The following is a 27,475-nucleotide window of genomic DNA, read 5'->3' as shown; positions in this document are numbered from 1 at the left end:
AAAAAATGGTGCTGAAACAACTGGACGGCCATATGCCAAAAAAAAAAAAAAATGAATCTGGAGAGATCTTATATCCTTCACACAAAAATTAACTCAATGCCTGGCTGGCATGGATCAGTGGTTGAGCGTCGAGCTATGAACCAGAAGGTCACGGTTTGATTCTCAGTCAGGGCACAGGCCCGAGTTGTGGTCTTGATCCCCAGTGTAGGGTGTGCAGGAGGCAGCTGACCAATGATTCTCTCTCATCATGGATGTTTCTATCTTTCTCTCCCTCTCCCTTCCTCTCTGAAATCAATAAAAATATATAAAGAAGGTGAAAAAAAAAAAAGCTTTGCTTCTTTCAGAGCAAACTTTAAAAAAATTAACTCAAAATGGATTGTAGACCTAAATGTAAAATGCAAAACTGTAAAATCCTAGAACATGAGGACCTAGGGGAAACCTTCGGTTTGGTGATGACTTCTTTGGATATAACGTCAAAGGCACACCCCGTGGAAGATGGAATAGCAGGCACAAGGCTTAGAGCCCCATTAGGAGTGGGCAACCTTACCACTCTGGAATGACAGAAGATAAAGAGTCAAGGTTCCCCAGGGAAGAGAAGCTGAACAGAGTTTTCGGGTCATGATCTGGCCTCAGTGTCCCTGGGAGTTCCCTTGTGGGGGAGCCAGTGGGCAAGGTCACAAGCAAGTACTGAGAAGCAGGGCTCCCCACTCCCGCATCTGGCAGGGCTAGAATGGAGACCAGAGACCTCATGGCCAATGGAAAAATAAGAGAATGGGCTTGTGCCCTCTTTGCAGCAATCAGGGGTGGGTTGTGGTAGAACCATTCTGTGAGGTGACCTAATGCCCTCAGCAGATCCAAGCTTCAGGGCATCAGAACAGGACCAGTTCAGAAGATCCCTGGCCAGGCTCACCTTGGCATTTGGTCTTCATATTAAAGAATGCCACAGTGGTCGCAGGGATCGTAGTGGTGACAGCCCTCACTATGTCTGTCTCTCTCTCTTTAAAAAAATATTTTTGCCCTAGATGGTTTGGCTCAGTGGTTAGAACATCGGCCTGTGGAACAAAGGGTCCTGGGTTCGAGTCCGGTCAAGGGCATGTATCTCTGTTGGGTTGCTGGCTCCTCCTGGCCCAGGCCCTGGTCAGGGCGCATGTAAGAGGCAACCAATCAATGTGCTTCTCTCACATTGATATTTCTCTCTTTCCCTCTCTCTAAAAATCAATGGGAAAATATCCTCTGGTGAGGATAAAAAACAAAAAAATAATTAAAAAATATTGTTATTGATTTTAGAGAGGAAGGGAGAGGGAGAGGGAGAAGGGATAGAAACATCAATGATGAGAGAGAAACATTGATCAGCTGCCTCCTGCACGCCCCACACTGGGGATCGAGCCCGCAACCTGGGCATGTGCCCTGATGAGGAATCGAACCGTGACCTCCTGGTTCATAGGTCGACACTCAACCACTGAGCCACACCAGCCAGCCCATTCTGTCTCTTGAACACCTCGTTCGGCTCCAGACAGGCTGCCCACCACACCTGCCACCCTCCTGCCATGCTGGGATGTCCCTCCACCCTCTTCCTCCAAGTCGCTGTCCCTGGATCAACTGTTTCTGAGCTCCTTCCTTCCCACACTCTCAGAGGTCTTCATACTGATTAGGATTTTTCTGATTGAAGGAAGAAAAAAAGCAAGAAAATAGATTTATTCGGCATGATGCTGGATAGATCACCAAACTGGTGGAATGTCTGATCAAACAGGTCTGGGGCCGAAACCGGTTTGGCTCAGTGGACAGAGCGTCGGCCTGCGGACTGAAGGGTCCCAGGTTCGATTCCGGTCAAGGGCATGTACCTTGGTTGCGGGCACATCCCCAGTAGGGGGTGTGCAGGAGGCAGCTGGTCGATGTTTCTCTCTCATCGATGTTTCTAACTCTCTATCCCTCTCTCTTCCTCTCTGTAAAAAATCAATAAAATATATTTAAAACAAAACAGGTCTGGGGACACACAGGCATGACCTATTCAGGCCTGGGCTGCAGTGCAAGTTGCTCTGCCGCTAGAGCCATGATGCAACCCCAACCAACCAAAGGTGCAATAGAGGGATCTGTCCATGGTAGACACTGTGCTGTGCGGTCTGCGGAAAGCCTCCGTGGAAGGATCTCAGCACCGACTCCTAAAGGTCGGGAGCAAGGCCGTTTCTTCTGTGGCAGAGCTACTCACCACCCAGAATGCAGCTGCCTGGCCATAGGCCATCAAGTGCCTATTGACTGGAGCTGCCTGTCACGAGCTGAGTACCAGCAGACCCGCGGAGTCGTGGCCAAGCAGGCAGAGCAGCAAACCAGTGGAGATGGCACCTTCAGGGCCAAGTCCAACTGGGGCCAGATGCTCAAGTCAGGTATATGGACAGGCAGTCTGGACCCCAGATCCCTTGCCTCTATCACAAGGGTACTCCCCCTCAGCTCACGCCTGTAGACTCATAGCAGGAGGTTCCCTATGACTGACCGATGTGGGGGAAACACTCAGACCTGATTCATGGATGGGCATCTCACTATAGCCTCACTACAGTCCCACTCAGGGAAGAGGTCGTGTAACAACCGAGGTGAAAAATAGAGCGATGGCCCCGCTGGTGTGGCTCAGAGGTTGAGCGTTGACCTATGAACCAGGAGGTCACAGTTAGATTCCTGATCAGGGCACATGTCCAGGTTGCAGGCTTGATCCTCAGTGGGGGGCGTTCAGGAGGCAGCTGATCGATGATCCTCTCTCATCATTGATGTTTCTCTCTCTCTCTCTCTCCCTTCCTCTCAATAAAAATATATATTTTTAAAACAGAGTGATGCAGCCACAAGCCAAGGAACAATAAAGATTGCTGGGCGCCCCCAAGGAGCTAGGAAGAGACAAAGGACACTCTCTTAGGGCCATAAGAGGGAGCAGGCCCCTGCCAACACCTTCATTTTGGTCGCGGAGCCTCCAGAACTGTAACCGAATACATTTCTGCGGTTTTAAGCCACCAGGTTTGGGAGTCCCCTCTTCAGGTCTGGGACAGACAGTTCTGAGATGCACTCTATCGAGCTCCTAGCAAGGTCAAGTACCAGCAGCTCCCAGTGCCCGCCAACATGAGAGGGCACCCTGGCTTTCATCCTGAGCTCACTTTCCAACACAAACAATCTGCCCACCAGACCTTGTCTCAAGGTCTGCTTTTGGGGACACTCACGTCCTTTCTCCAGAGTCCTATAAATCAGGAGTCAGGGAGGAAAGAAGGGCTTTGGAAGGTCCTTCCCACACCGTGGGGGTGTAATTAAAGGGCCCTGTGTGGTTAATGATTTTGTCACTTGCCAAAGGCTGGAAGTAAGGTGTGCAAGCCAGGGAGCTTCAGCTCAGCAGCTCTGCCGGCCACCCACGGGATGAGCTTCCCGGGCAAAGGCCTTCTCTCTCTCTAGGCTTGTCCGAGAAGAAAGGACAGGCTGTGGGAGAGACGAGGAAGAGATGGAGGGAATGTTAAAGGTCTGTGCCTGAGCGTGAGCTGGGGATTAGAGACACAGGTAGGTAGGCAGGCAGCAGACCCAGGCCGACCTGTGCTCACGCGAGGGCTTCGGGGCATCCCAAGACGCTTGGCAGGCTCTCACCAGGATCCACGCCATCTCAAGCTTTTTTTCCTTTTTATTCTTAAAAGAAACACCAAAAAACAAAGGTGTCCATTTCAACAACAGCGAACGAAAGGCCCAGTTAAACGAGAGAGAGGCCCTCATGAACGGGGGGGGGGGGGGGGGAAAGGAGGGAGGGGTAGAGGCATTCGGGCTGCTGCGTGAAGGACCTGGCAAAGGGGCTGAAATTGCGTCCCCCTCGGAGGCCCTAAGCTCTCCCAGAGATCCCGGGAGGCGTTTCTCCCAACAGGATCCCCGTCTCCCAGGCCGGGCCCCGCACAGGCGGTACGTCCAGTGCTGGGCACCCCGGGGCCCGACGCCTGGGGTGGCAGGGAGCCAGGGGTCGCCCCCCCTTCAAGGTTCGTATCCAGGCCCCGCCCCCGGCTTCCCGCGCCAGCTCCCGAGGCCTCCTGCCGCTCGCGCTCCCACCCAGCCCCGCTCTCCTCCCCCGCGCGCGTGCGCCCCGTCCCCGCGCCCCTCCCCCGCCGCCGCCGCGGCCGCGCGCGCGTGCCTGTCGTCTCGGGCGGGAGCCGGAGATAGCGGGGCCAGCTGGGGGCCGGAGAACGGGCTCCAGGAGCGCGGGGAGCGCGGCCGGGCGAGGCAGGAGCTCGGGCGCGGGTCTGGCCGCGAGCGGGGGTCGCTGCCGCGCCGCCGCCCCCCGAGTCGGCGGGCCGGGCCGCGGCGCTGAGCGCGAGGTTCCAGGCTCCCGGGGCCGGCGGCCATGGGCGGGAGCCGGAGGAGGCAGCGGCAGCGGCAGCGGCGGGCCCCGCGGGTGGGGAGGCGCGTGGCCCACGGCCCCTGACGCCCCCGGCGGCCCGGCGCGCCCCCGCGCCTCCTGGGGGGCTGTAGCCAAGCAACGCCCGGCGCGCCCGCCCATCCCCCCGCTTCCCTTTTTTTTTTTCCCCTGGCCGGGTGCGAGGGAGCATGCTGGCCCCTGGCCTCAGCCAACCAAGAGTTAACCCGAGGGGCGTGGAGCTGCCCCCCCCTCGGGGGCGTGCCCCCCTCCCCCGCTAGGCGGCCCGCCCCCTGCTCTAGGGTATGGCTCCCGGCCCTGGCCCGGGACCCGAGGTCCCGCGCAAGGGCCAGTGAAAGGCGTTTACCCCATTCTGCCCTCTCCCTCGCCGGCCAGCACCATGGGATGTAATATGTGCGTGGTCCAGAAACCGGAGGAGCAGTACAAAGTAATGCTTCAGGTAGGGTGGCTGGGCCGCTGGGGTGGGGAGGCGTGGGTGCCACCTGGGGAGGAAGCCGGCCTGGGGGTGAGGCCTGGTGGAGCCGGGGTGGCAGATGTGGGAGGGCGGGCTGGAGGGTTCTAGAGGAAGAGAGGTAGGGAGCCATCCTCGCCCTCAATTTCTGCAGCTGCTGGGTGTTGGCGCTCATGGGAACCAGTCACAGACAGAGGGGGGAAGCTGCGTGGGGAGGGGGTGCGGGGCGCATCCTCGGGGCTCTGGTTGTAGATTGGGACGCGAACATCGGGTTCAGGTCGGACCGGGTCGGGAAGTTGGGCTCGGTCCGATTCCGGTGCGTTTGGGAGCTGGGAGGCGGGATGCTGAGGGCGGCCGGTGCTGGGTAGAGGTTGCATAGCAACGAGCTTCTTTACCCAGCGCACGCTTGCGGTGCTGGACCCAGAGCAGGACAGGGAGGTTGGCGCCCGCGACGGAGGACCACCAAATCCAGGTCTCCTCGGGACAGGGGCGCAGGAGCGCGCGGGCAACCGGAGGCCCCGCAGATGCTTGGCCCAGTCGGGGATGCCTACCCCAGCACTCACTCTCCGCTCCGGCCCTGCCCAAACGGTTGGGCTCTCAGACCTTGGGTGCTTCCGGAGAGTGCCCAGCCTGCTCGCGCGCTCTCTCTCTCTCTCTCTCTCTCTCTCTCTCTCTCTCTCTCTCTCTCTCTCGCTGGGCCTCGAGGGGTGTGGACCGGGCGGTGCGTGGCTGGGAAGAAGACACCGAGCTGCGCGCTCCGGCCCGGACTCCAGCTCCGGGGCTGGGAGCGGGGCTTCCTTGCCTGTGCGTGGCGTTATTTCGTGAGTGCGTACCTGTGCCCCATCTATATGTGCGTGGGGGCTCCTGCGGCCCCCGCGTGTGTGTACTTTCTGTGTGCGCCCTGAGGGCTGTCGAGAGAAATGTCCCAGATGGTGTGGCCTGAGACGCCCCCCCCCCCCCAGGACTAAGTGGAGTGAGTTCAAGGTCAGAGGGAGTGGAGACCCAGGGGCAAACCGACACAGTCAGATATGCTCTTCAACTCCGTGTTCGTTGGTCAGGACTGGGGAATACGTGCAGGCAGGAGCAGTGCTGGCTGGGGGAAATGGGGTCCCCTTAGAAGAATAGGGGGAACCCCTGCAGGTATCAGCGGGATCCTGGGAAGTGGGGAAGAATCAGTGCCTCAGGGGGTTGGGGAGGCCGGGAAAGCCCAGCATTTGTGCTGGGAGCCTAGTTCTTCTGGCCCCCATGAAGGGGGGCGGGCGGGCAGGAGGGCAATCTTGCCCTGGCCTGGAGGCACTCCTCCGCTCTCTCCCCGAAGGTCTCCGGGGCCCATGAGCCCTGCGCTTTTCACGCTCCCTACTCCCCCAATCCGGTTCCTTGCTATTCATTGCTTTTGCCTCCTCCTGGGATCGGGGTCGGGAATGACCCTGGTTGGGACCTAGAGGCAGTCCTGTGGAATCCCAGTGACGGGCACCTGGGCTACCAGAGGGAGGTGGGCTGCGCTGGTTGGTCCATGAGGCCCAGGAATCCCATCCTCACTGCTTCCTTTCTTGGAATCATTTTATCCAAAGGCAAGCGGTTCCCTAGCGACTTTGCTTGGGGCCATGGGCGCACTATGCAGTGTGCAGATGATGTTTTATTGAGTTGTATACTTGAAACCTGTATGGTTTTGCGAACCAGTGTCACCCCAATCAATTCAATAAAAACACATTTTTTAAAAAGGGCAAGCAGTTCCAAAGTGGTGGGCTCTGGACTTTGCTGGGGAGGCACTGTGGTAACCCATTGAGGGGGGGGGGGCAGTCCGCTTGGCAGTGGGAGGAGGCGCCTCAGGTTGGGCTGGGACTGCCTTCAGGAATCTCCATGTCTGAATCAATTCCCGGGCCAGGCTTTCCACCTTGAGAGAGAGCCCCAAGTCCTGGGCAAGTAGGCCTTCAGCATGGGGGTCCTGCAAAGGCTAGTCGCCCCCCCCCCCCGCAATGCTGTTTCCTGGTCTGGGCTACAGCCCTCCCTGACTGAGTCCCTGGGAACGCAGCTCCCTTTTACAGCTCCTGCAAAAGTTTGGACAGAAGCGGGGGCTGGGTGCAGTTGTAAAAGAGGAACCGTCCTTTAAGTTAAGGGAAGACAAGAGAGAATTGAATGTGTAAAATCTGGAAAGCAGAGAAAGCCATTCGCTATCTCAGATGAGCCCATTTTGGGGGGGCTGGAGTCTCAGGCAGAGAAGGGAGAACTTTTGCCCGGAGCCTCTTCTCAAGCAAGGAAGCTTTTGTCCCCAAAGACCAGCCAGCTTCTGGGACCCCTTGCCTCTGGCCCCAGTGCTTCCTAAATACTGGTGTTCCCCCAGCTTCGGTGGCACTTCGCCCTGCCTCCTCCCTATCTGCCTGTGACCCCCACACCTTACCCCAGAGTAAGGGACACCGCCGAGACACGGTGCTGCCCAGAGAAATGCACTTGTCCACCTGCATCACTTGCCACGTGACTTCCTCGGCAAGGGCTCCCCGGAGCCTCTTCCTAGATCTTTAGAGGTCTCCGACCCCCAGGTTAAGGGAGACTTGAGTCTCTCCTAGCCTTGAGTGCCAGGCCTTTTTCACCTGATGACTCGGGCACTTAAAAAACAAAACAACACGACAGCTTTATTGAGAGGATTCGCGTACCCTTACAGTGTACAAATTAGAGGGTTTTAGTCTATTCAGAGAGTTGTGCAATTATGACCTCTAATTCCAGAACATTTTCGTCACCTTCAAAAGAAACCCCGTACCCATTTCCCCCCCTCCCCCATACCTCCCGGCCCCTGGAACCTACTAATTTACTTTGTCTTTGTAGATTTGCCTTTTCCAGATTTTTAAAAATGGTTTTAAACGGAACCATACGATATGTGACTCTTTGTGTCTGGCTTCATTCATTTACCATCTTGTAGCATGTGTTACTACTAATTTTCTTTTTTACTATTAATTTTTTTTTTATTGCTGAGTAACATTCCCTTGTACGGCTATGCCACATAATAGTTATCCATTCATCTGTTGATGGCTGTTTGGGTTGCTTCCATCTTTTGACAGTTGTGAATCATGCCGCGGCTGTACAAATGTCTGTTTGGAGTTCCTACGTACTTTCAGTTTTATTAGGTGTATGCCCAGAAATGGAATTGCTGGATCATAGGGCAACTCTGTTTGACTTTTTTGAGGAGCTGCTTAACTTGTTCCAGTGAGGCTTAACCATTTTGCATTCCCACCAACAATGTAAGAGGGTTCGATTTCTGCACATCTTCCCCAACACGGTTTTTAAAATTAATTAATTAATTAAGTTGTTAAAAGAGTTTTAATTGATTTTTCTTTCTTTGTTTCTTTCTTAGAGAGAGAGGAAGGGACAGGGAGAGAGAGACATCTATCCTGCACGCCTCTGGCCTCCAGCTAGCGTACCGTCTACTGCACGCCTCCCGTCTGCTGCTCGCCTTCCCGCTCCTGCACGCCTCGGGACTCAGGCACGCCTCCCGCCTCCCTCTCTCCTCCCCCTGCCTGCATGCCTCCCGCCCCCTGCACGCTTCCCGCCCCCTGCACGCTTCCCGCCCCCTGCACGCTTCCCGCCCCCTGCACTCCTCCCGCCCCCTGCACCCCTCCCGCCCCCTGCTCGCCTCCCGCCCCCTGCACCCCTCCCTCCCCCTGCACCCCTCCCTCCCCCTGCACTTCTCCCGCCTCCTTCACCCTTCCTGCCCCCTGCTCGCCTCCCGCCCCCTGCTCGCCTCCCGCCCCCTGCACTCCTCCCGCCCCCTGCCCCCCTCCCACCTCCTGCATCCCTCCCGCCCCCGGCACCCCTCCCGCCCCCTGCTGGCCTCCCGCCTCCTGCTCGCCTCCCACCGGGGATCAAGCCCACAACCCAGGCAAGTACCCTAACCTGGAATCCAACTGGCAACACCTAAGTGCACTGGAGGACGCCTAGGGTCCAACACGTGTTTTTGGTAATAGCCATCCTACTGTGTGTGAGGTGGTAGCTCATTGTGGTTTTGATTTGCATTTCTTGATGGCTAATGATGTTGAGCATCTTTTCTTGGTGCTATTTATTGGTCATTTGCATATCCTTTTGGTAGAAATGTCTCTCTTTGCCAGTACCACATTGCTTTTATTTTAGCTTTGCAAGTAACATTTGAAACCAGCAAGTGTGAGTCCTCGAACTTTGTACTCTTCAAGATTGTTTTCGATATTCTGGGTCCCTTGAGTTTCCATAGGAATTTTAGGATCAACTTGTCAACTTCTGAAAAGAAACCAGCTGATTTTATGGGAACTGCATTGAATTTGTAGATCAATGTGGGTGAGTAGTTATTACCCATGAACATGGGATGTCAATTTTAAAATTTATTTATTTTTTAATAGAGAAAGATAGGAGAGATAAGAGAGAGCAACATTGATTTGTTGTTCCACTTATTTATGCTTTCATTGTTTGATTCTTGTATGTGCCCTGATTGGGGATCAAACTCAAAATCCTGGTATATTGGGGTGACACTCGAACCAACTGAGCTACCCGGCCAGATGGCCAGATGTCTTTACATTTGGGTCTTGAATTTCCTTCACCAGTGTTTTGTACTTTTCTTAAGTTTATTCCTGTACATTTTATTTTTTATGATGCCATTGTGAAATTGTTTTCTCAATTTCCTTTTCATCTTTCTCATTGCCATTGTATTGAAATATAAGATTTTTGTATATTGATCCTGTATCTTGCAACCTTACTAAACTTCATTTATGAGCAATAATAGTTTTTAGTGGATTCGTCAGGATTTTCTACATATGGGGGTCATGTGATGGGCAAATAGATATAGTTTTACTTTCTTTCCTACCTGGATGCCTTTTATTTCTTTTTCTCACCTATTCTATTTCCAGTAGAATGTTGAATAGAAGTGGGCATATTTGCTTTGTTTCTTTCCTTTTTTTAAAATATATTTTATTGATTTTTTTTTTTTACAGAGAGGAAGGGAGAGGGATAGAGTGTTATAAACATCGATCAGCTGCCTCCTGCACACCTCCTACTGGGGATGTGCCCGCAACCAAGGTACATGCCCTTGACCGGAATCGAACCTGGGACCTTTCAGTCCGCAGGCCGACGCTCTATCCACTGAGCCAAACCGGTTTCGGCTGCTTTGTTTCTGATCTAAGGGAAAGCTTCCAGTCTTTCACCTATGAGTATGAGGTTAGCCGTGGCTTTCTCCTAGATGATCCTTATCAGGTTAAGTCCCCTTCTATTCCTAGTCTGAGTGTTCTTCTCATGAAGGGTCATTAGATTTTGTCAAATGCCTTTCCTCTGGCTGTTGAGATGTTGACGTGACTTTGGCCCTGTATTCTACTGATATGGTCTATTGCAGTACTTTTTAAAAAATATATTTTTTTATTGATTTCAGAGAGGTAAGGAGAGAGAGAGAAACATCGATGATGATGAGAGAGAACCATTGATCGTCTGGGGATCGAGCCCGAAACATGGGCATGTGCCCTGACCGGCAATCGAACAGTGACCTCCTGGTTGATGCTCAACCACTGAACCATGCTGGCCGAGCTATTGCAGTACTATTTATATATATTTTTTAAATTGATTTCAGAGAGGAAGGGAGAGGGAGAGAGATAGAAACATCAATGATGAGAGAGAATCATTGATCGGCCACCTCCTGCACACCCCACACTGGGGATTGAATCCAAAGCCCGGGCATGTGCTCTGACTGGGAATCGAAATGTGATCTAGTTCATAGGTTGATGCTCAACCACTGAGCCACACTGGCCGGGCTATCACCGTATTTTAAATGCAGCATGTCAGAACTCCAGCTCTATTTCTGTTATTCCAGTCATGTCCTCCAAGGGTGGATGCTGGGGTGGCAGGCAGAGTGGCGAGGTGAGCTTGAAACATCTAGAAAGGACCCGTAGCAGAGGCCGGGGTGGGGATGGGGGTGGAGGTAGTGGTGGAGGTGGAATGTTTGTTGAGTTAGAATCCGAAGGAGCCAGGTTACAAAGGGTGGAAAGGGAAGAATCAGCATCACCTAGCACAGTGGTCGGCAAACTCATTAATCAACAGAGCCAAATATCAACAGTACAACGATAGAAATTTCTTTGGAGAACCAAAAACCGACTTCTGCGCATGGGCCACGAAGTTTCAATCGCACTGTACGTGCGCGCCCGCACATGGTATTTTGTGGAAGAGCCACACTCAAGCGGCCAAAGAGCCGCATGTGGCTCGCGAGCCGCAGTTTGCCGATCACTGCCCTAGCACCATCTAGAGCCCAGGCACAAAATGCCTTCCATGTGCCCCTGCTTGCTGGTCCTGTGTCCCCTCTGGCGGGTCGAATCACACTCCACTCTGTTGAGCTTGTCTCTTTACTCCTCCTCAGACGCCATCGTGTGCTGGCTGGTTGGCAGGCCTGGCATAGGAGGCTTAGGTGATAAAGGAAACAGCCAGCCCATTCCACCCATTCCCTGAAGGGCCCAGCCACCTCTGTTCTTCTGTCAGCGTCTAGGACCAGCGAGTCCACCGCCTGTCCTCGCCCCTCTGGCCACATCAGGAGAGGCCAAAGGACAACTCCCAGGTCTTCTGGTAGCCTCCCAGGCCGCCTTTTGTCCAACACCTGCTCGCTGAGCCCCCACTGTGCCAGCCACCACCCTCTGTGCTAGGGATTCATTCAGCTTGGAACACCACAACCGCCCCGCCCCCACCTGGGGCCTTTTTACAATGGGGAGGGGTACTGAGCATGAACAAAGAGGCTCGACGGTGGGGGAGAGAAGGGCCAGTCTCTGCTGAGAGCAGGGTGCAGGGCAGTGGGCTCATGCCTGTCCCCTCTCTCCGAGACATATTTATCTTTTTTTAAAAAAAAATATATTTTTATTGATTTCAGAGAGAAAGGCAGAGGGAGAGAGAAACATCAATGATGAGAATCATCAATTGGCTGCCTCCTGCATGCCCCCTACTGGGGATCGAGCCGAAACCCTTCCTTCCTCTCTGAAATCAATAAAAAATAAAAAAATAATTAAAACCAGAAATACATGTGAACACACACACACACACACACACACACACACACACACACACCAAAGGACAAAAAGCAGGTGAGAGTGCTTAGCCCAGCCCGAGTCCTAGTGGGGCTGAGCGGGGGGGTCTTTCCTTCCTTCTATCTCAGGTCCCTGCCAGGTAAGACAGGGTGGTGTGCTGATACTTGCTCAGTGCCTTTCCTCAGCTGCTAAATGGGAATAAAGAGTGCCCGCCTCCTGGGGTCGTTGCCTTGGCACTGGATCCCCTGGGATCTCATTTGGGTGGGGGTGGGGGGGTAGGGTTGCTGCCATCAAGCCGTTAGGTCGGTTGTTAACATGTTGAAATTGGCTGGAGAAGGCCTTACTCCTCCTGCACATGTCACAGTTAATGTCCAGTGACAGAAGAACGTCCAATATTATTCTAAGGGTCTCCTGATGTAAAAGAAATGGGCCGATTTGGTCCCTTTGCTCAGGAGTCAAGCCAAAGGAGGAAAGACTGAGAAGCTGGGGCTTGGGGGTGGCTTTGGGGTGTCACAGGCATCCCCCCTCTTCATAGTGCAATCTACCTCTTCCTCGTGCTTGCTTTGAGCAGAGGAAATGAAAAGGACTCCATAGAGAATACCATTTTGATTACTGCTAGACAGGGGCCGGCCAGGTTAGTCCAGAGGTGGGTGCGTGGGAGGGTATTTTCAGCTGTTGTGCCTGCTGCTCTTTTCCAAACAAGGATTTCAGAGGTTCCTGAGAGGCCTGCTTTCCCTGGGAAAAGCAGGGGCAGGGCAGATGGGTCAGATTTCAGCCCAGCATGTTTGGGCACCACCCACCCACTCAGCAGCTTTGGGGAGGGAGGAGGAGGGGAGAGGAGAGAGGAGACAGGCCATTCGAAGCACTTGATTGGTGCCTGAACTCTGTTCAGGTGTGTGCAAGTCCCTCCTGGTTCCTCAAGAGGGCGCTCTGGGACAGCTGACTCCACCGTGGGGCCTTTGTTAAGATTTTGGATCTGAATGAACAGGTCCAGGGTGGGGCCTGAGGTTCTGAATTTCTCACAAACCCCCAGGCGATGTCCGTGCTCCTGGTCCTTGGGCCGCACGCTGAGTAGTGAGAACCTCAGGTAGGAACTTGGGTTAAATCGGGGAAGCCCCAAATCACACCAACATCACTTAGCACGTGAGTTTGTTACAAATAAGAATGGAGGCTTCACCTCAGACCTATCCAATCAATTTCCAGGGGTCGTTGCCCAAGGTGGGTCCCAAAGGACTAATCTGTTTTTCCAAGTCAGGTGTGGAAACTGATCCTCCTTTCCCATCACCCAACAGCCTTACCAACATCCAGGCAGCTCACATGGGCACCCAGGCGCACACACCACCCTCCGTGGAGGTGAAGGCCTCTCATGCTTCCTTTTCATGCAGTTGTCCCAGAGCAGGAAGGTCTTGGGGTGTAATGGGGGTGGGATGGTACGGCTTATCCGGGGAGCCTCAGCTGGGAGCACACCATTCACTGGGCCAGTTGCATGGTGATGGAGTGTACTGATGTGTCCTTGCTAGAATTTTTTAAAAATATATTTTTTATTGATTTCAGAGAGGAAGGGAGAGGGAGAGACAGATAAAAATATCAATGATGAGCCCGGCTGGTGTGGCTCAGTGGTTGAGCATCGACCTATGAACCTGGAGGTCACGGTTCGATTCCCAGTCAGGGCGCATGCCCAGTTTGTGGGCTTGATCCCCGGTAAGGGGCGTGCAGGATTCTTTCTCATCATTGATGTTTCTCTCTCTCTGTCCTCTCCCTTCCTCTCTGAAGTCAATAAAAATATATGTAAAAAAAAATATCAATGATGAGAGAGAATCATTGATTGGCTGCCTCCTGCACGCTCCCCACTGGGGATCGAACCCACAACCTGGGCATGTACCCTTGATCAGAATCGAACCTGGGACCTTTCAGTCCACAGGCCGATGCTCTATCCACTGAGCCAAACCGGCTAGGGCCTTGCTAGAATTTTTATAAATTAAGGCATTTTGGCCCGGCTGGTGTGGGTCAGTGGTTGAGCATCGACCTGTTGAGGTCATGTTTCGATTCCCGGTCAGGACACATGTCCAGGTTGTGGGCTCGATCCCCAGTGTACGGTGTGCAGGAGGCAGCCAATCAATGATTCTCTCATCATTGATAGTTTCTATCTCTCCCTCTCTTTTCCTCTCTGAAATCAATAAAAAATATTTAAAAAAATACAAATTAAGGCATTCTGTAGCCACAATACAATTTATTCAGGCAAGAATCATTCTTGGATGGTAAAACCATTAGATACAGGTTGGTGGAGAACAGGATCTTCACAGGGTCTCAAGGCATTACCCCAAATTTCTTGTGAATTAGGCAGGGAAAATGCAACTTTGCCACCGATAGCCCTGGCAGCCTCCACCATGACTACATGATCAAACCAATCAAGGCTCCCCAGTAGTAGGACAACCTGACCCCAGCGCCTCCGGATTGGCGGGGGGGTAGGGGGGACAAGGATAAGGAGCGTTGGCCTGTGGACTGAAGGGTCCCGGGTTCGGTTCTGGTCAAGGGCACATGCCTGGGTTGCGGACTCGATACCCAGTAGGGGTGTGCAGGAGGCAGCCGATCAATGATTGTCATTGATGTTTCTATCTCTCCCTCTCTGAAATCTATAAACATTTTTTTTTTTAAAAAAAGGATAAGGATACAGCAACTTGTCAAAGTGCTTAAGCTGAATCTAATGAGGGCAATTCCAGACTTGGACATTTTATTTTTATTTATTTTAAAATATATTTTTATTGCCCTAACTGGTTTGGCTCAGTGGATAGAGCGTCGGCCTGTGGACTCAAGGGTCCCAGGTTCGATTCTGGTCAAGGGCATGTACCTTGGTTTGGGGCACATCCCCAGTAGGGGGTGTGCAAGAGGCAGCTGACTGATGTTTCTCTCTCACCGATGTTTCTAACTCTATCCCTCTCCCTCTCTGTAAAAAATTAATAAAATATATTTAAAAATAGATATTTTTATTGATTTCAGAGAGGAAGGGAGAGGGAGGGAGAGAAACATCAATCAGTGATGAGAGAGAATCATTGATCGGCTGCCTCCTGCATGCCCCACACTGGGGATCAAGCCTGCAACCCAGGCATATGCCCTTGACTGGAATTGAACCTGGGACCCCTCAGTCCACAGGCTGACACTCTCTATACACTGAGGCAAACCAGCTAGGACTCTGGGACATTTTGTAAGGCAGCTGCCCTGGACTCTTCTAAGAAGTCAATGTCATGAAAATTTAAAAAGGGTAAATTGTTCTAGTTTAGAGGAGACTAGAGACATGAACCAATGTAATGTGTGTGGTCCTTGATTGAATCCTGGTTCCAAAAAAGAAAGCTGTAAGGGCATTAGTGGTGTAGTTGGAGAGATGTGGAGGTGGCTATATCAGAGCTAAATCCATGAGCATGTTAAGGGTGTTGTGGTTTCCCCGGGAAATGGCAGGGTGCATCTTACTGTGGGGAGTGTATGTGCAGAAAGGAGGCATGAGGGGCAGCAGATGTCCACTATCAGATATTCCAAAATTCCTGTGGATTGACAAATTTTCAAAATCCAGCATTGGGAAGACCTGAAGGAGGACTTATTTCTGTTGGGCCACTGAAAAGACAGAAGTGCAGCCTGGCCAGTGTGGCTCAGTGGTTGAGCATGGACCTATGACCCAGGAGGTCCCAGTTTGATTCCCCGTCAGGGCACATGCCCGGGTTGTGGGCTCAGTCCCCAGTGTGGGGCGTGCAGGAGGCAGCTGATCAGTGATTCTCATCATTGATGTTTCTATCTATCTCCCTCCCTTCCTCTCTGAATCAATAAGAGTATATTTTTAAAAAATGCAGAGAACCTGTCCCTGGCTCAGACGGCCATTCTCTGCAGAGGCTTCTGTCTAGGCCAGTGCTCTGTTGCCTTGGAAGTCCCCGTAGCACTTGTCTGGGCTGGGGAAGCCAGAGACACAGCTGTGTCCGATGTCCTCTGGACACTCCGGACTGCAGAGCTTGAGCGCCAGCTGGTCCATCAGAGATTCCCCGCGCCAGGGCAGAGGGTAGTTCTGGTTTCTATTTTCTCCTAGCCCCAGTTTCCTAATCAGAGTGGAGTTAGTTGAGTCATAATAGCAATTATGTAATTAAACACATCCCCGAGGCCTTACTGAGAGTGAAAGGGCCTTCCCGGGGCTTCCCAGGGAGTCCCCCTGGGACCCCCGGAAAACCTGGCCTCCTTTTCCCTCCGCCTGCCCTGCGCACATCCCTCATCAGAGCATTTGGGAAGAGGGAGAGATGGGAGACACACGGGAGAGACAGGCTCTTTGTCTGAGGCTCTGGGCTGGGAGGGGGCGGGGCGAGCGCGCCTAGGGCCCCGCCCTCCGCCACTGGCCGCTCTTGCACCGCCAAAGGGCAGGGGGACGGGTTGGGGGCAGCTGCAGCGGCTGTGGCTGCCCTCCCTCGCCTGCACCAGGCCCCTGCCCAATCCGGGCCCCTGCCCAATCGTGACTGCCCCCTGAGCGTCCTGCGTTGCTCTCCTCTGTCCCCGTTGATGAAGATGTTCTGGAATTAGATGGAGGTGATGGCTGCACAATGCGAATACACTACTACATGCCACCGAATTGTACATTTTCAAATGGTTAAGATGGTGAATTTTGTGTCGGGTATATTTTACCACAGTAAAAAATAATGCTGCTCTTAATGTCCTTGCACTTTGCATGCCATTTGTCATCATTTCAAGATCTATTCTTTTGAGCAAATTTACTGGATCAGAGGGTATGACGAACATTTTCAAACTTAATTGACATATTCCTTCAGGAAGATAACCATTGTACACTCTGGGGTAAGGACCAGACTGAGTGTGTGATCGGGTGATGGGCTCAGCCAGGATGAGGGGGTGCGGAGTGCCATGGGGCCTGGAGGTGGCTACTGCCCTCGGGACCTGTGTGGTGACTGGGCAGTGAGTGCTCTGTCCAGTGTGTCAGCAGGAACCAGGCTGTCTGAAAGCTGTGACGGCCACCTGGGTCACATTTGGGCAAAGGGGTGCCCCTAAGGCTCCAGTCCTCTCTTCCTGGTGGCAGTGAAGTGATTTCCAGCCCAGCTGGGATTGGGTTGAGCTGTGGTCCATGGGCCAACCTGCTTGGGCCCATCCCAGCAGCAGGATTCAGCCGTGTGCGGAGAGGCCCCGAGGAGAGAGCATGAAGTCACAGGCAAGGCAAGCGCAGTGTGCGTTTTCCGACAATGGGTTCACCCAGCAAGTATCGCTGTTCTTCAACCGCGAGGCCTTCTGGCGCAGCTGACCACCCCGGGTCCACGTGGGAAACTCCTGGGAAGGCTGCGTGGGGCTCCTTGGGGCCTGGCTTCCTCTCTGATCTGAGGGTGACCTGAGGACTCTGTCTGCTCTGGCCTAGCCTGGGCCTCCCCATGCCCATCCTAGCCTTTGACTCCCGGTGGGCCCCCTTCAGGTCAGAAATCGAGGTGTGGTGGGAGTATATTCCGTGAGTTCCCGAGAGTCTGATGGGAACCAAGTCACGCGGCTGTGAAGCCTCATCCACGTGTTAGGTTTACCAGGGTCCAGCCTGTGCCGCGCGCTTAGCATGCTCGGCAGCCTCCCTGGGCTGCCATGCCCCGGTGTTTGGGCAGAGCCTCGGCGAGGGTCTGCTACCCAGCGAGTGGTTCTTCCATCGGGATGGACACACAGGTACCTGGCCTTGAGTGGCTATATGAGACAGGAGGGGGCAGGAAGTGATGAGCAGGTGCCCAGGACCCCCGCCCCTATTGCTCTAGTCCCCAGAAAGAAGGATGTGTGAAGGGACAGGAAAGAGTGGCAGCTGTGCAATAGGTAAAAAGGCAATGGAGAGGCCCCCCCATCCCCGCCCTCCCTCCCCCGCCCCCCAGATGAATAATTTACCAAAAGGTTAGGATGGAGACAAAGGAGGATAATGACACAGGCTGACACTTAGTGCTGAGTGGGGAGGTGGCAGAAGTGGGGGGAGGGGAAGCAAAGAGCTTCTGGAGGAGAAGAGGGTTCAACACGGGGTCATTCACCCACCCTCACAGCCACCAAGCCTTACCCTCACCCACACAATCCATTCGCACCCCCACTCACAGCCCTACCCAGACCTCACCCACCCAGTTCATAAACACCCACCCCTGCGCACACTCTGCCTACCCACACACCTGCCCCTAGGCCTCCCCATCTCAGCCAGAACCCTACCTATATCCCCACACCCTATCTCCACCCCCCACTGCCATTCATACACCACAAGGGGACCCACCTCCTATCCCCCCCCCCCAGCCCCTACTACATAAAGCAAGAGGGGGCTTCTCCCATCTGTCCCACTGAGCCCACTCCCCATTCCCTGAGCCCCCAGCCCCACGCTGCCCCCCCACCAGGCCGGAGATGCTGTGGCTCCTCGGGGCCCCTCCAGCTGTTCTTCCGAAACTCAGGAACTCTGAACTCCGTAGGCACCTGACGGTTTTCTGTATTTTTCAACTGTTCTGCAATGAGCCCGTGTTTCTTTCATAATTAGACAGAATTGGCGAAAACATGATCTTTTATGACCATGGACTGTTTGGAGAGGGGGGAGACAGAAAGCCGGAGGTTATCTATAAGGACCTATAGCCTAGCAAAAAGGGAATGAAGTACCCAGGAGCCGCGGGCGGCCAGGGGTCCCTGACACCCGAGCTTTCCTAGGACACCAGGGGCTGGTCTGTCACGTTGCAACTGGGAAGACATGGTGTTCCGGTTGGGTGGGGCATCTCTATGAGGAACCACATCCCCCTGAGACATTCCGGAGGAAGGTGGCACTGTGTGTGAGAATGAGAAGACGGGACAGCACAGCCAAGCAGAGAAGCCGGGGGCCTTGGCCCATGTGGGGCCCTGTCCATGGGTGCACACTGGGTCCCCGGGACCCGCACTGTCCACGCTGGCTGTCAGGGACTTGGCTTCCACCTGCAGACCAGCCTCTCCGTCTCTTCCCCTGATTCAGGGCAGGTAGCACCTGCTCAGGGAGCCTTCCCTTACCCCCCCGCTCCCCAGGCTGACCCTGAGCTTCCATAGCAGCCCCCAAAGGTCTGTCTTTGCACTTCCCTGCTGGCTGTAGCCATTTGGGGCGTCACTGCTAGTGGGTGGCCTCCCCAGGCCCAGAACAGCCCTTCCACAAGGGCTGGTCTATGCATGGATGCATGTAGCTCAGAAGGAGGGAGTTCTGGAAAAATCCTGAGCCAATTTACAAGCTGCTGTGTAAATTGAAGACCCTGCCATCCCCCCGCTCCAGGGCCTGGCCCCATGGCAGGTGCTGGCTGTTTGTTTGGTCATTAGTCTTCTTTTAAAAAAAATATATTTTATTGATTTTCCACAGAGAGGAAGGGAGAGGGATAGAGAGTCAGAAACATCGATGAGAGAGAGACACCGACCAGCTGCCTCCTGCACACCCCCCACCGGGGGATGTGCCCGCAACCAATGTACATGCCCCCGACCGGAATCGAACCCGGGACCCTCCAGTCTGCAGACCGACGCTCTATCCACTGAGCCAAACCGGTTTCGGCAGGTCATTAGTCTTCTTACCTCCCTGCCAAGCAGGGCCTTGAGGCTGCAGCGTATGCTGCAGGCTCCACTAGCTGGAAAGTGACCATCCCAGAGCCCAAGGCACACGGGCTGCTGCGGGAAATTAGGGACCCTGCTGGAGCCAGCCTTCTATCCCCAAGTTACCTTTAGGGCAACTTGCTCTACCCAGCTGAGACCCTGCCCTGGAGCTCCATCTCCCGGAAGGCCCTCTGTCCCCCAGGAAGGCCCTCTGTACCCCAGCCGGTATCAGCCTGCTTTTCCCTAGAGCCTACTCCAGCCCCACCTTCTTCTTGGCCCCAGAGCCTGCCACGGCCTCCTCCTCCCCTGCTCACCCCACTCTTACCACTGCGCGCATCCCGGCCTGGCTCATGACCTTGACTCACCCCCTTCGTCTTGCTGAGCCTTGGTCCCTCATCTGCCAAATATGTCAGCTTCAGATTTGGGCACGTCAGGCGCCCAAGAAACGGAGGTGGTTGGATAAGGGCCACTTCCTTGGCCTTAGACTGCCTTGCGATGCCACCAGGCTCTGTGTGTGTTGGTCTTTTCTCTTTGGCGAGTCCCTCACTACCTTGAGGACAGAGATCCTGTCCTTTGCATCGTCTTGCTCTTCTTCCCTGACCCTCCCGCCTGAACCCGTCACGGGTCTTCCTCTCACACAACAAATGCTCTCTTACTGCCAAAGTGGGGTCCGCAGTCTTGGGGTTGCTCACTCCGGCCTCCGCTGCCAGAAGGAGAGGCAGGGCTGGAGTGAGGGCGCAGAAGGGTGGGTGACGCCCGGGGGAGGGTTGAAGGATGTTCTAGTGCGTAGTCACTGGGGCTCCCTGGCCTCCGGGGCATGGCCCAGCATCCCCAGACAGCACTGCGTGGGGACAGGGCTGAGAAGTGGGGTTCGCCTGGAAATGAGGGCGCTATGGGTAAGCAGAGCAGATTTCTTTTTAAAAAAAAATATATTTTTATTGATTTCAGAGAGGAAGGGAGAGGGAGAGAGAGAGAGAAACATCAATGATGAGAGAGATTCATGGATCGGCTGCCTCCTGCATGCCCCCTACTGGGGATCGAGCCCGCAACCCGGGCATGTGCCCTGACCAGGAATGGAACCGTGACCTCCTGGTTCATAGGATGAGCCACGCAGGCCGGGCAGCAGATTTCTTGGTTGCGCAGATTGGGGCACTGGTCAGTGGGTTCTCATGGGGGCATGTCTCTGCCGCAGGTGAACGGGAAGGAGCTCTCCAAGCTGTCTCAGGAGCAAACCCTGGAGGCCCTGCGTTCCTCCAAGGAGCCCCTGGTGATACAGGTGTTGAGACGCAGCCCCCGCCTCCGGGGGGACAGCTCCTGTCACGACCTGCAGCTGGTGGACAGTGGCACTCAGACTGACATCACCTTCGAGCATATCATGGCGCTGGGCAAGCTGCGCCCGCCCACCCCACCCATGGTCATCCTGGAGCCGTACGTCCTGTCTGAGCTGTGAGTCGCCCTCAGGAGGGCCCCGGGCCCTGCCTCCAGAGAGGGCACGCCATCAGGGGCAGCCATCCCCACCCCATCCAGAGGCTGTGTTGCTGCAGCTCTGGGCATGGCGGGGAGACCCCCCGACTGGCTTGCCCTCTCAGGCAGGAAGCAGGCTCCTTGGCCTCCAGAGTTGACTGTGGCACCCCAGGGCTCAGAAATCTCCAGGCCTCTAGCCTCAGGCTGCACACCAGCCGGGGAAGGGGCCGGGGGAGGTTGACACACAGGCTCCTCATTGTATCTACCCCCAGGGCCAAGGGAGGACCATCCTGGGATCTTGCTGCTGGAAGGTTGAGGTCCTCAGCTCCTCCTCCTCCATCCTCTCTCCTCTGCCGTCCCATCGTCTTCTGCCTCACAAGCATCACCCCTTGAATCTTCTTGCATCCTTGTCTGTCCCATCTCTCTCCCTGCTCTGAACTTCTTCCATCTCTTCGGCTTCTTTCTTTGGCTTTGGCCCCCTCAGAAGAAGGGCCTCTCACCCAGGCCTGGTGGCTCATGACTGTGTGAGCACTGACTCATTCTGCTAGTCTAAACCCCGGCTGCAGGGAGGTGGTCCCGGGACCCCCTCGCAGAGAGGTAGGCCCAGGGCTGCCGGCTGCCAAGCTTAGCTTCGGGGCAACAAGGGCCACCCTTGGAGGGAGAGTGGGTCCTTCTCTGCCCCCCAGCAGTCCTCCGGGGCCTGGATAACTCCTGGGGGCGTTGCATGAGTGGGGTCAGTGCTGGGCGGGAAGGATACCCACAGTTTGGAGAAGTCACTGCCAGCTGGCATGGTTTGAGGAGTCTGAGCTGGGGGACGGTGCGGGACAGGCTTAGGGGTCTAGGCATGCCTGCATCTTCAGTGCGGACCCCTGCACACTCCTGGTCTATGCATGGATGCATGTAGCTCAGAAGGAGGGAGTTCTGGAAGAATAGTCTGACCATCTTCCCTGAGGGGTACCCAGAAGCAGGGCTCCATGCTGAGTGCCAGCTCGGGAGCTGGGGCTGGGGCAAGGGCATGAGAGGAGCAGATGGCCAGCCTGATCCCCACCCCCCCTTCTCCTGGGCAGCCCCCCCATCAGCCATGAGTATTATGACCCAGCGGAGTTCATGGAGGGCGGCCCGCAGGAGGCAGACCGTGTGGACGAGCTGGAGTATGAGGTGAGACCAGGCGGCCAGGGCAGGGCCCGCAGCCAGCCTCAGGAGCCAGTCCCAGGATGGCTGTCTACAGCCCATCTCAGGCCTGGCTCCTGCTGCTTCCAGGCGGCTGGGCCTTGTGGTCCTTCCCGGGATGTGGCTGGTTACTCAGGCTCACCCACCAAGTCTGGCTGAGTTGGGGAGGGCACGGGTGAGGTCACACGGTCGGTTTATGTCAGTGAGTCTTGTGTCCCGCACATACATGTCTGTGTCCTATGCGTCCTGTGCGTCTCGTGCGTATGTCTTGGGCATTTCCTTGGTAGGAAACACATGCGCCATTTGGGGATGGTAAGAAAGATCCTCCGAATCTGGAGGCTCAGCTCAGGTGAAGTGCTGCTGGGGGTCCGGGCCGTGCCCACCACCACGGCATGGGTCCTTGCTCACGTATTTCCGGGGCTTTCTTCCTCTGCTTCCCCCACGCCCCCTTGTGGCAGGAGGTGGAACTGTATAAAGCCAGCCACCGGGACAAGCTGGGCCTGATGGTTTGCTACCGCACCGATGATGAGGAGGACCTGGGCATCTACGTTGGAGAGGTATGAAGGTGGGGATATGGCAGTGGAGTCTTCTAGAAGGCAGCAGAGCCTCATGCTGTCCTTGGTGTGCTAGGACCTCAAAGCTGGACTTTGATGATGCCCATCTGTACTGCACCAGTGAGGGGAACGGGCACCATGGAGGTGGGTAGTGAGGCAGGGCCTGGCACACAGAGAATCCCCATAGCATCCAACTCCTTGGCCTTTGCACACTGCCCAGGGTGCTCAGCCTGCCCACAAGGACCCAGCTGCCAGGGATAAGGCCTGCTTAGCATCAATAGTCAGTGAATGCCCAGCCTGACAGCCCTCCCCCAGCGTACGTGGCCAGGGTGGGACAGTGGGCAAGACTTAGGCAGGCGGAAGTCCCAGCCGCCCTCCTGGCACTCATGGGGTCATTCTCCTCCACCTGTCTGTGTCCGCAGGAGGGGGGATGACTCCCCTGCTGCCATCCACAGTCTAGCAGTACCCTAATCAAGTTAACCTTCATAGTACTATCCCACTGCTATTTTTTGAGTATGGGGAAGTATCCTAGCCTCTGACACAAAAAAGAATAGGCTTTCAGGCAAAAGAGTGTAAGGTTGCCAGCCAGCACATGGGCATGAGGGGGTGTTGGAAGGGGCTGGAAGGTTCGGGTCAGTAAGTTGGTGGCTCGTGCTAGGGAGAGGTGACTAGCCCCAAGCCCACTGTTCTGTCCCTGCCTCCTGGAGCTTGGGAGCTCCTGGTCTGAGCTGAAGAGGGAGCGAGCAAGGAGCCTTTGGTTGGCTTTGGGGGCTCCCAAGGTGAGGCTGACTTGTTCTACTGAGAGGGCACCTTAGCAGACGTGCCAAGTCCCCACCCAGGATGTGTGTGCCTTGCAGGTGAATCCCAACAGCATTGCAGCCAAAGATGGCCGGATCCGAGAGGGAGACCGAATTGTCCAGGTGAGCAGGGCAAGCATGCCTGACTCCAGGCTCCACTGTGCCAGCTGCCTCTCCACTTCTTCTTCTTCTTTTTTAAAATATTTTTATTGATTTCAGAGAGGAAGAGAGAGGGAGATAGAAACATCCACGATGAGAGAGAATCATTGGTTGGCTGCTTCCTGCACACCCCTTACTGGGGGATCGAGCTTGCCACCTAGGCATGTGCCCTGACCGGGAATCGAACCATGACCTCCTGGTTCAGTGATGGAGAACCTATGACACGCGTGTCAGCACTGACATGCGTAGCCATTTCTGATGACACGCGGCCGCATGCTGAGGATGAAACATTTGCTGCTCCTGAGGATGAAACATTTGCGACTAGAGTCTTGGAGTTAGTTTTTTCCTCAAAGTGACACACTACCCGAGTTATGCTCAATTTTTTGGCGAAGTTTGACACACCAAGCTCAAAAGGTTGCCCATCACTGTCCTGGTTCATTGGTCAACACTCAACCACTGAGCCACACCGGCCGGGCTGCCCTACCACTTCTTAGCTGATCCCAGCTCTTTCCTAAGAGCTTAGCTTGGTGCCAGGCAGCCTAAAACTGGGCTGGGTCTCTTCTCTCTGCACAGCTGCCCTGGGTGACTCCCGTGTGCCCGTGGGATCTGCTCTGGCACCTTGCTAGCCTCTCTCCCCTCTGCCCCCCAGATGTGAGCACATCTGTCCTACGTTGTCCTGTGAGCACATGTGCCTTTGCACAGGCCAGGCTGTCCTCTCCTGAGGCACCTCCCACTTGTCTCCATCCTGCCAAAGCTTTTGGGGCGCCTGTTCCAGCCCAGGGTGCTCACCCAGGGCCCGCCCCTCAGCCAGCTCTGGCATCCCTGCTGATTGTTCCTCGCCCGCCACAGATAAACGGTGTGGACGTCCAGAACCGGGAAGAGGCAGTGGCAATCCTGAGCCAAGAGGAGAACACCAACATCTCCCTGCTGGTGGCCCGGCCCGAGAGCCAGGTGTGTGTCTAGCAGGGTGTTCTGAGTCCCCTCCCATTGGGTGTTCTGTCTTGGAATCTGCTGATCTGTGTCGGGGGCACAGACGTGCCAACAGCCTGGCACTGATAGCGGGCTGGCAGTGTCCCAGGGCCCGTTTTCCCTTTTGGCCTATGATGGCCAGGACCACCCCCTTTCTGGGGTTTTTAACTCTATTGGGTATGGAACCTTGAGGCAACTGGAGGGGTGGCTGGGGAGGTTCTTAAGACAGTGGGGACATCACGGACCTGTCTCTGCAGCTGGCAAAGCGAATGAAGGACAGTGACCGTGATGACTTCCTGGATGTCTTGGGCTCAGAGAATGAGGGGAAGTTGAAATCCCCCCCTGCCCAGCAGGTGAGGAAGGAGGAAGGGCAAGGTCATGGGGAGGGCCAGCAGGAAGGGAGCGTGAGGAGGGGCTGGGGGTGTGTGGGAGGTGTGGGCTGGACCCCAAAGCCCTTCTGATCACCCCATCCTCTTTTGGCGCCCCTGCTAATGGGACCCCGACTGAGTAGGGTTCATCTTTCTACCCCAGCTCGGAAAAGAAGAGGAGCCAGGGGCCCCGGATGTGGGCCCAGGCCTGAGCAACAGCCAGGAGCTGGACAGTGGGGTGGGTCGGACTGACGAGAGCACCCGCAATGAGGAGAGCTCTGAGCACGACCTGCTGGGGGATGAGCCCCTGAGCACCACCAACACGCCCGGCACCCTGCGCAAGTTTGGCCTGCAAGGGGACGCCCTGCAGAGCCGCGACTTCCACTTCAGCATGGACTCCCTGCTGGCTGAGGGGGCTGGGCTGGGGGGTGCTGAGGTCCCGGGCCTCACCGATGAGGAGTATGAACGCTACCGGGAGCTGCTGGAGATCAAGTGCCACCTGGAGAATGGCAACCAGCTGGGCCTCCTCTTCGCCCGCGCCTCCGGTGGCAACAGCGCCCTGGATGTCAACCGCAACGAGAGCCTGGGCCACGAGATGGCCATGCTGGAGGAGGAGCTGCGGCACCTGGAATTCAAGTGCCGCAACATCTTGCGGGCGCAGAAGATGCAGCAGCTGCGGGAGCGCTGCATGAAGGCCTGGCTGCTGGAGGAGGAGAGCGTCTACGAACTGGGCGCCAGCGAGCCCAAGAAGCGCGAGCTGCCCGACATCTCTGAGCTGCCCGAGAAGTCTGACAAGGACAGCACCAGTGCCTACAACACGGGGGAGAGCTGCCGCAGCACCCCACTGCTCACCGAGCCGCTGCAGGAGAGCCCCCTGAGGCGGGCCGCTGCTGGCAACTCCAACTTGAATCGGACCCCCTCGAGCCCCCCTGTCGCCACCCACCCCAAGGCAGCTCCTCCACAGGGGAGCCCCGGCAAGTTCCGATCCCTCTCCCGGGATCCCGAGGTGGGCCGGAGACAGCACTCAGAGGAGCGCGTCCGCCGCAGCCCCAAGATGGGGGTCACCCTGGAGCGCGTGGGCCCCGAGGGCAGCCCTTACCTCTCCAGGCGCCACCGAGGCCAGGGCCAGGAGGGCGAGCACTACCAAAGCTGTCTGCAGCTGGCCCCTCCGCGCTGCCTGGAGGATCTGGGCCACGGCCCCTTGAGTTTGGCTGGTGGCCCTCGGGTGGGCGGAGCTGTGGCCGCAGCCAGTGAAGGGCCCCGCATGGAGTGGAAGGTCAAGGTGCGCAGCGATGGAACCCGCTACGTGGCCAAGCGGCCCGTGCGTGATCGCCTCCTAAAAGCCCGGGCCCTGAAGATCCGCGAGGAGCGCAGTGGCATGACCACGGACGACGATGCGGTCAGCGAGATGAAGATGGGCCGCTATTGGAGCAAGGAGGAGCGGAAGCAGCACCTGATCCGGGCCCGGGAGCAGCGCAAGCGGCGTGAGTTCATGATGCAGAGCCGGTTGGAGTGCCTGAGGGAACAGCAGAATGGCGACAGCAAGGCTGAGCTCAACATCATCGCCTTGAGCCACCGCAAGACCATGAAGAAGCGGAATAAGAAGATTCTAGACAACTGGATCACCATCCAGGAGATGCTGGCCCATGGCACTCGCTCAGCTGACGGCAAGCGAGTCTATAACCCTCTGCTCTCCGTCACCACCGTCTGAGCTGCCCAGGTGGGAGCCAGCTGCGATACAGGGCGGGCCCCCTGCCCCTGCCCAGGTCCAGTGAGCCTCCAGGAATCCCACCCCCTCCTCTCCCGTAGAATCTAGTGTGTGTCTTTGTGCACAGGTGTGCACACACCTGTCTTTGTATTTGTGCACAGGACTTGGTTACCAGAGAGAAGCCCCCAAGGAGAATGGGCACCCCTTCCATTGTGTGTGTGTGCGCATGTGTGTGTGTGCAACACTAGCCCAGGCACATGCACGTGCACACACTCCCCCCTTCCACCCCCCACCCCCCAGCTCTCTGTGTGTTGAGCTGAAAAGGAGAGGTAAAGAGGATTGTCCTAAGCACAAGAGAATGTCCAGCTCCTGAGCTGAGCAGTCTCTCCCCCATGCTGGGAGCCTCCACTATTTGTAGACAAAGGCAACCCTGTTTTTGTGGTTTTTCTCCCTTTCTGTGCTTGCCAATTGTTTTTCTGTTTTGTGCACCTGCCCTGGGGGCTAGCAGCTCCTTCAGGCAGCCTGACAAAGGTGGAACCCCCCCTAGTGAGGGCTGGGAAGGAGGGGGGTGGGAGGGGAGTAAGAGAGAGGGAGGGTAGGGATGGGAGGGAAGGGATGGGAAGGAAGGGAAGAATGGGAAGCAGCTTTCCTGCTGGCCTCCGCTCTGAGGTGTGGGGACAAGGGCTTACAAGGCTCACCCTGGAGGCTACCTCCTCTGTGACCAAGGTAGAGCCGAGACTGGGGCCTGAGGGGCCAGTATCCATCCAAGAAGAAATACCTGAGCCCAGGGCTGTGCCTGACTCCATGTGGCGTGTGGCTTCTCTTCTGAGGGTCGTGAGGGGTCCAGAAGCCAAGGCCCACGCGTAATAGCAAAAGTT

General features: G+C 55.7%; 1 protein-coding gene across 1 annotated transcript; it reads left to right on the top strand.

Moving 5' to 3' along the window:
- Positions 1-20,585: 20,585 nt before the first annotated feature.
- Positions 20,586-27,145, top strand: PDZD4 (PDZ domain containing 4). Its single transcript, XM_028136112.2, has 7 exons — positions 20,586-20,836; positions 21,940-22,030; positions 22,501-22,599; positions 23,454-23,516; positions 24,402-24,503; positions 24,779-24,874; positions 25,053-27,145. The coding sequence occupies exons 1-7, from the start codon at positions 20,586-20,588 to the stop codon at positions 26,598-26,600; spliced, it is 2,250 nt and encodes a 749-aa protein (XP_027991913.2). The 3' UTR covers positions 26,601-27,145.
- Positions 27,146-27,475: the final 330 nt, after the last annotated feature.

This window comes from Eptesicus fuscus, chromosome 1, assembly GCF_027574615.1.
Source record: "Eptesicus fuscus isolate TK198812 chromosome 1, DD_ASM_mEF_20220401, whole genome shotgun sequence".
Lineage (NCBI taxonomy): Eukaryota > Metazoa > Chordata > Mammalia > Chiroptera > Vespertilionidae > Eptesicus > Eptesicus fuscus.
The sequence above is the reverse complement of the archived record's forward strand: the minus strand, read 5'-3'. Positions and strand labels throughout refer to the sequence as shown.

Bases quoted from the DNA above. Each gene is read 5' to 3' on its own strand.
- PDZD4 (XM_028136112.2), top strand. From the start codon at position 20,586: ATGTCTCTGCCGCAGGTGAACGGGAAGGAGCTCTCCAAGCTGTCTCAG. The intron at 22,031-22,500 runs GTGAGACCAGGC...CCCTTGTGGCAG, and splicing joins TGGACGAGCTGGAGTATGAG to GAGGTGGAACTGTATAAAGC. The intron at 24,504-24,778 runs GTGTGTGTCTAG...CTGTCTCTGCAG, and splicing joins TGGCCCGGCCCGAGAGCCAG to CTGGCAAAGCGAATGAAGGA.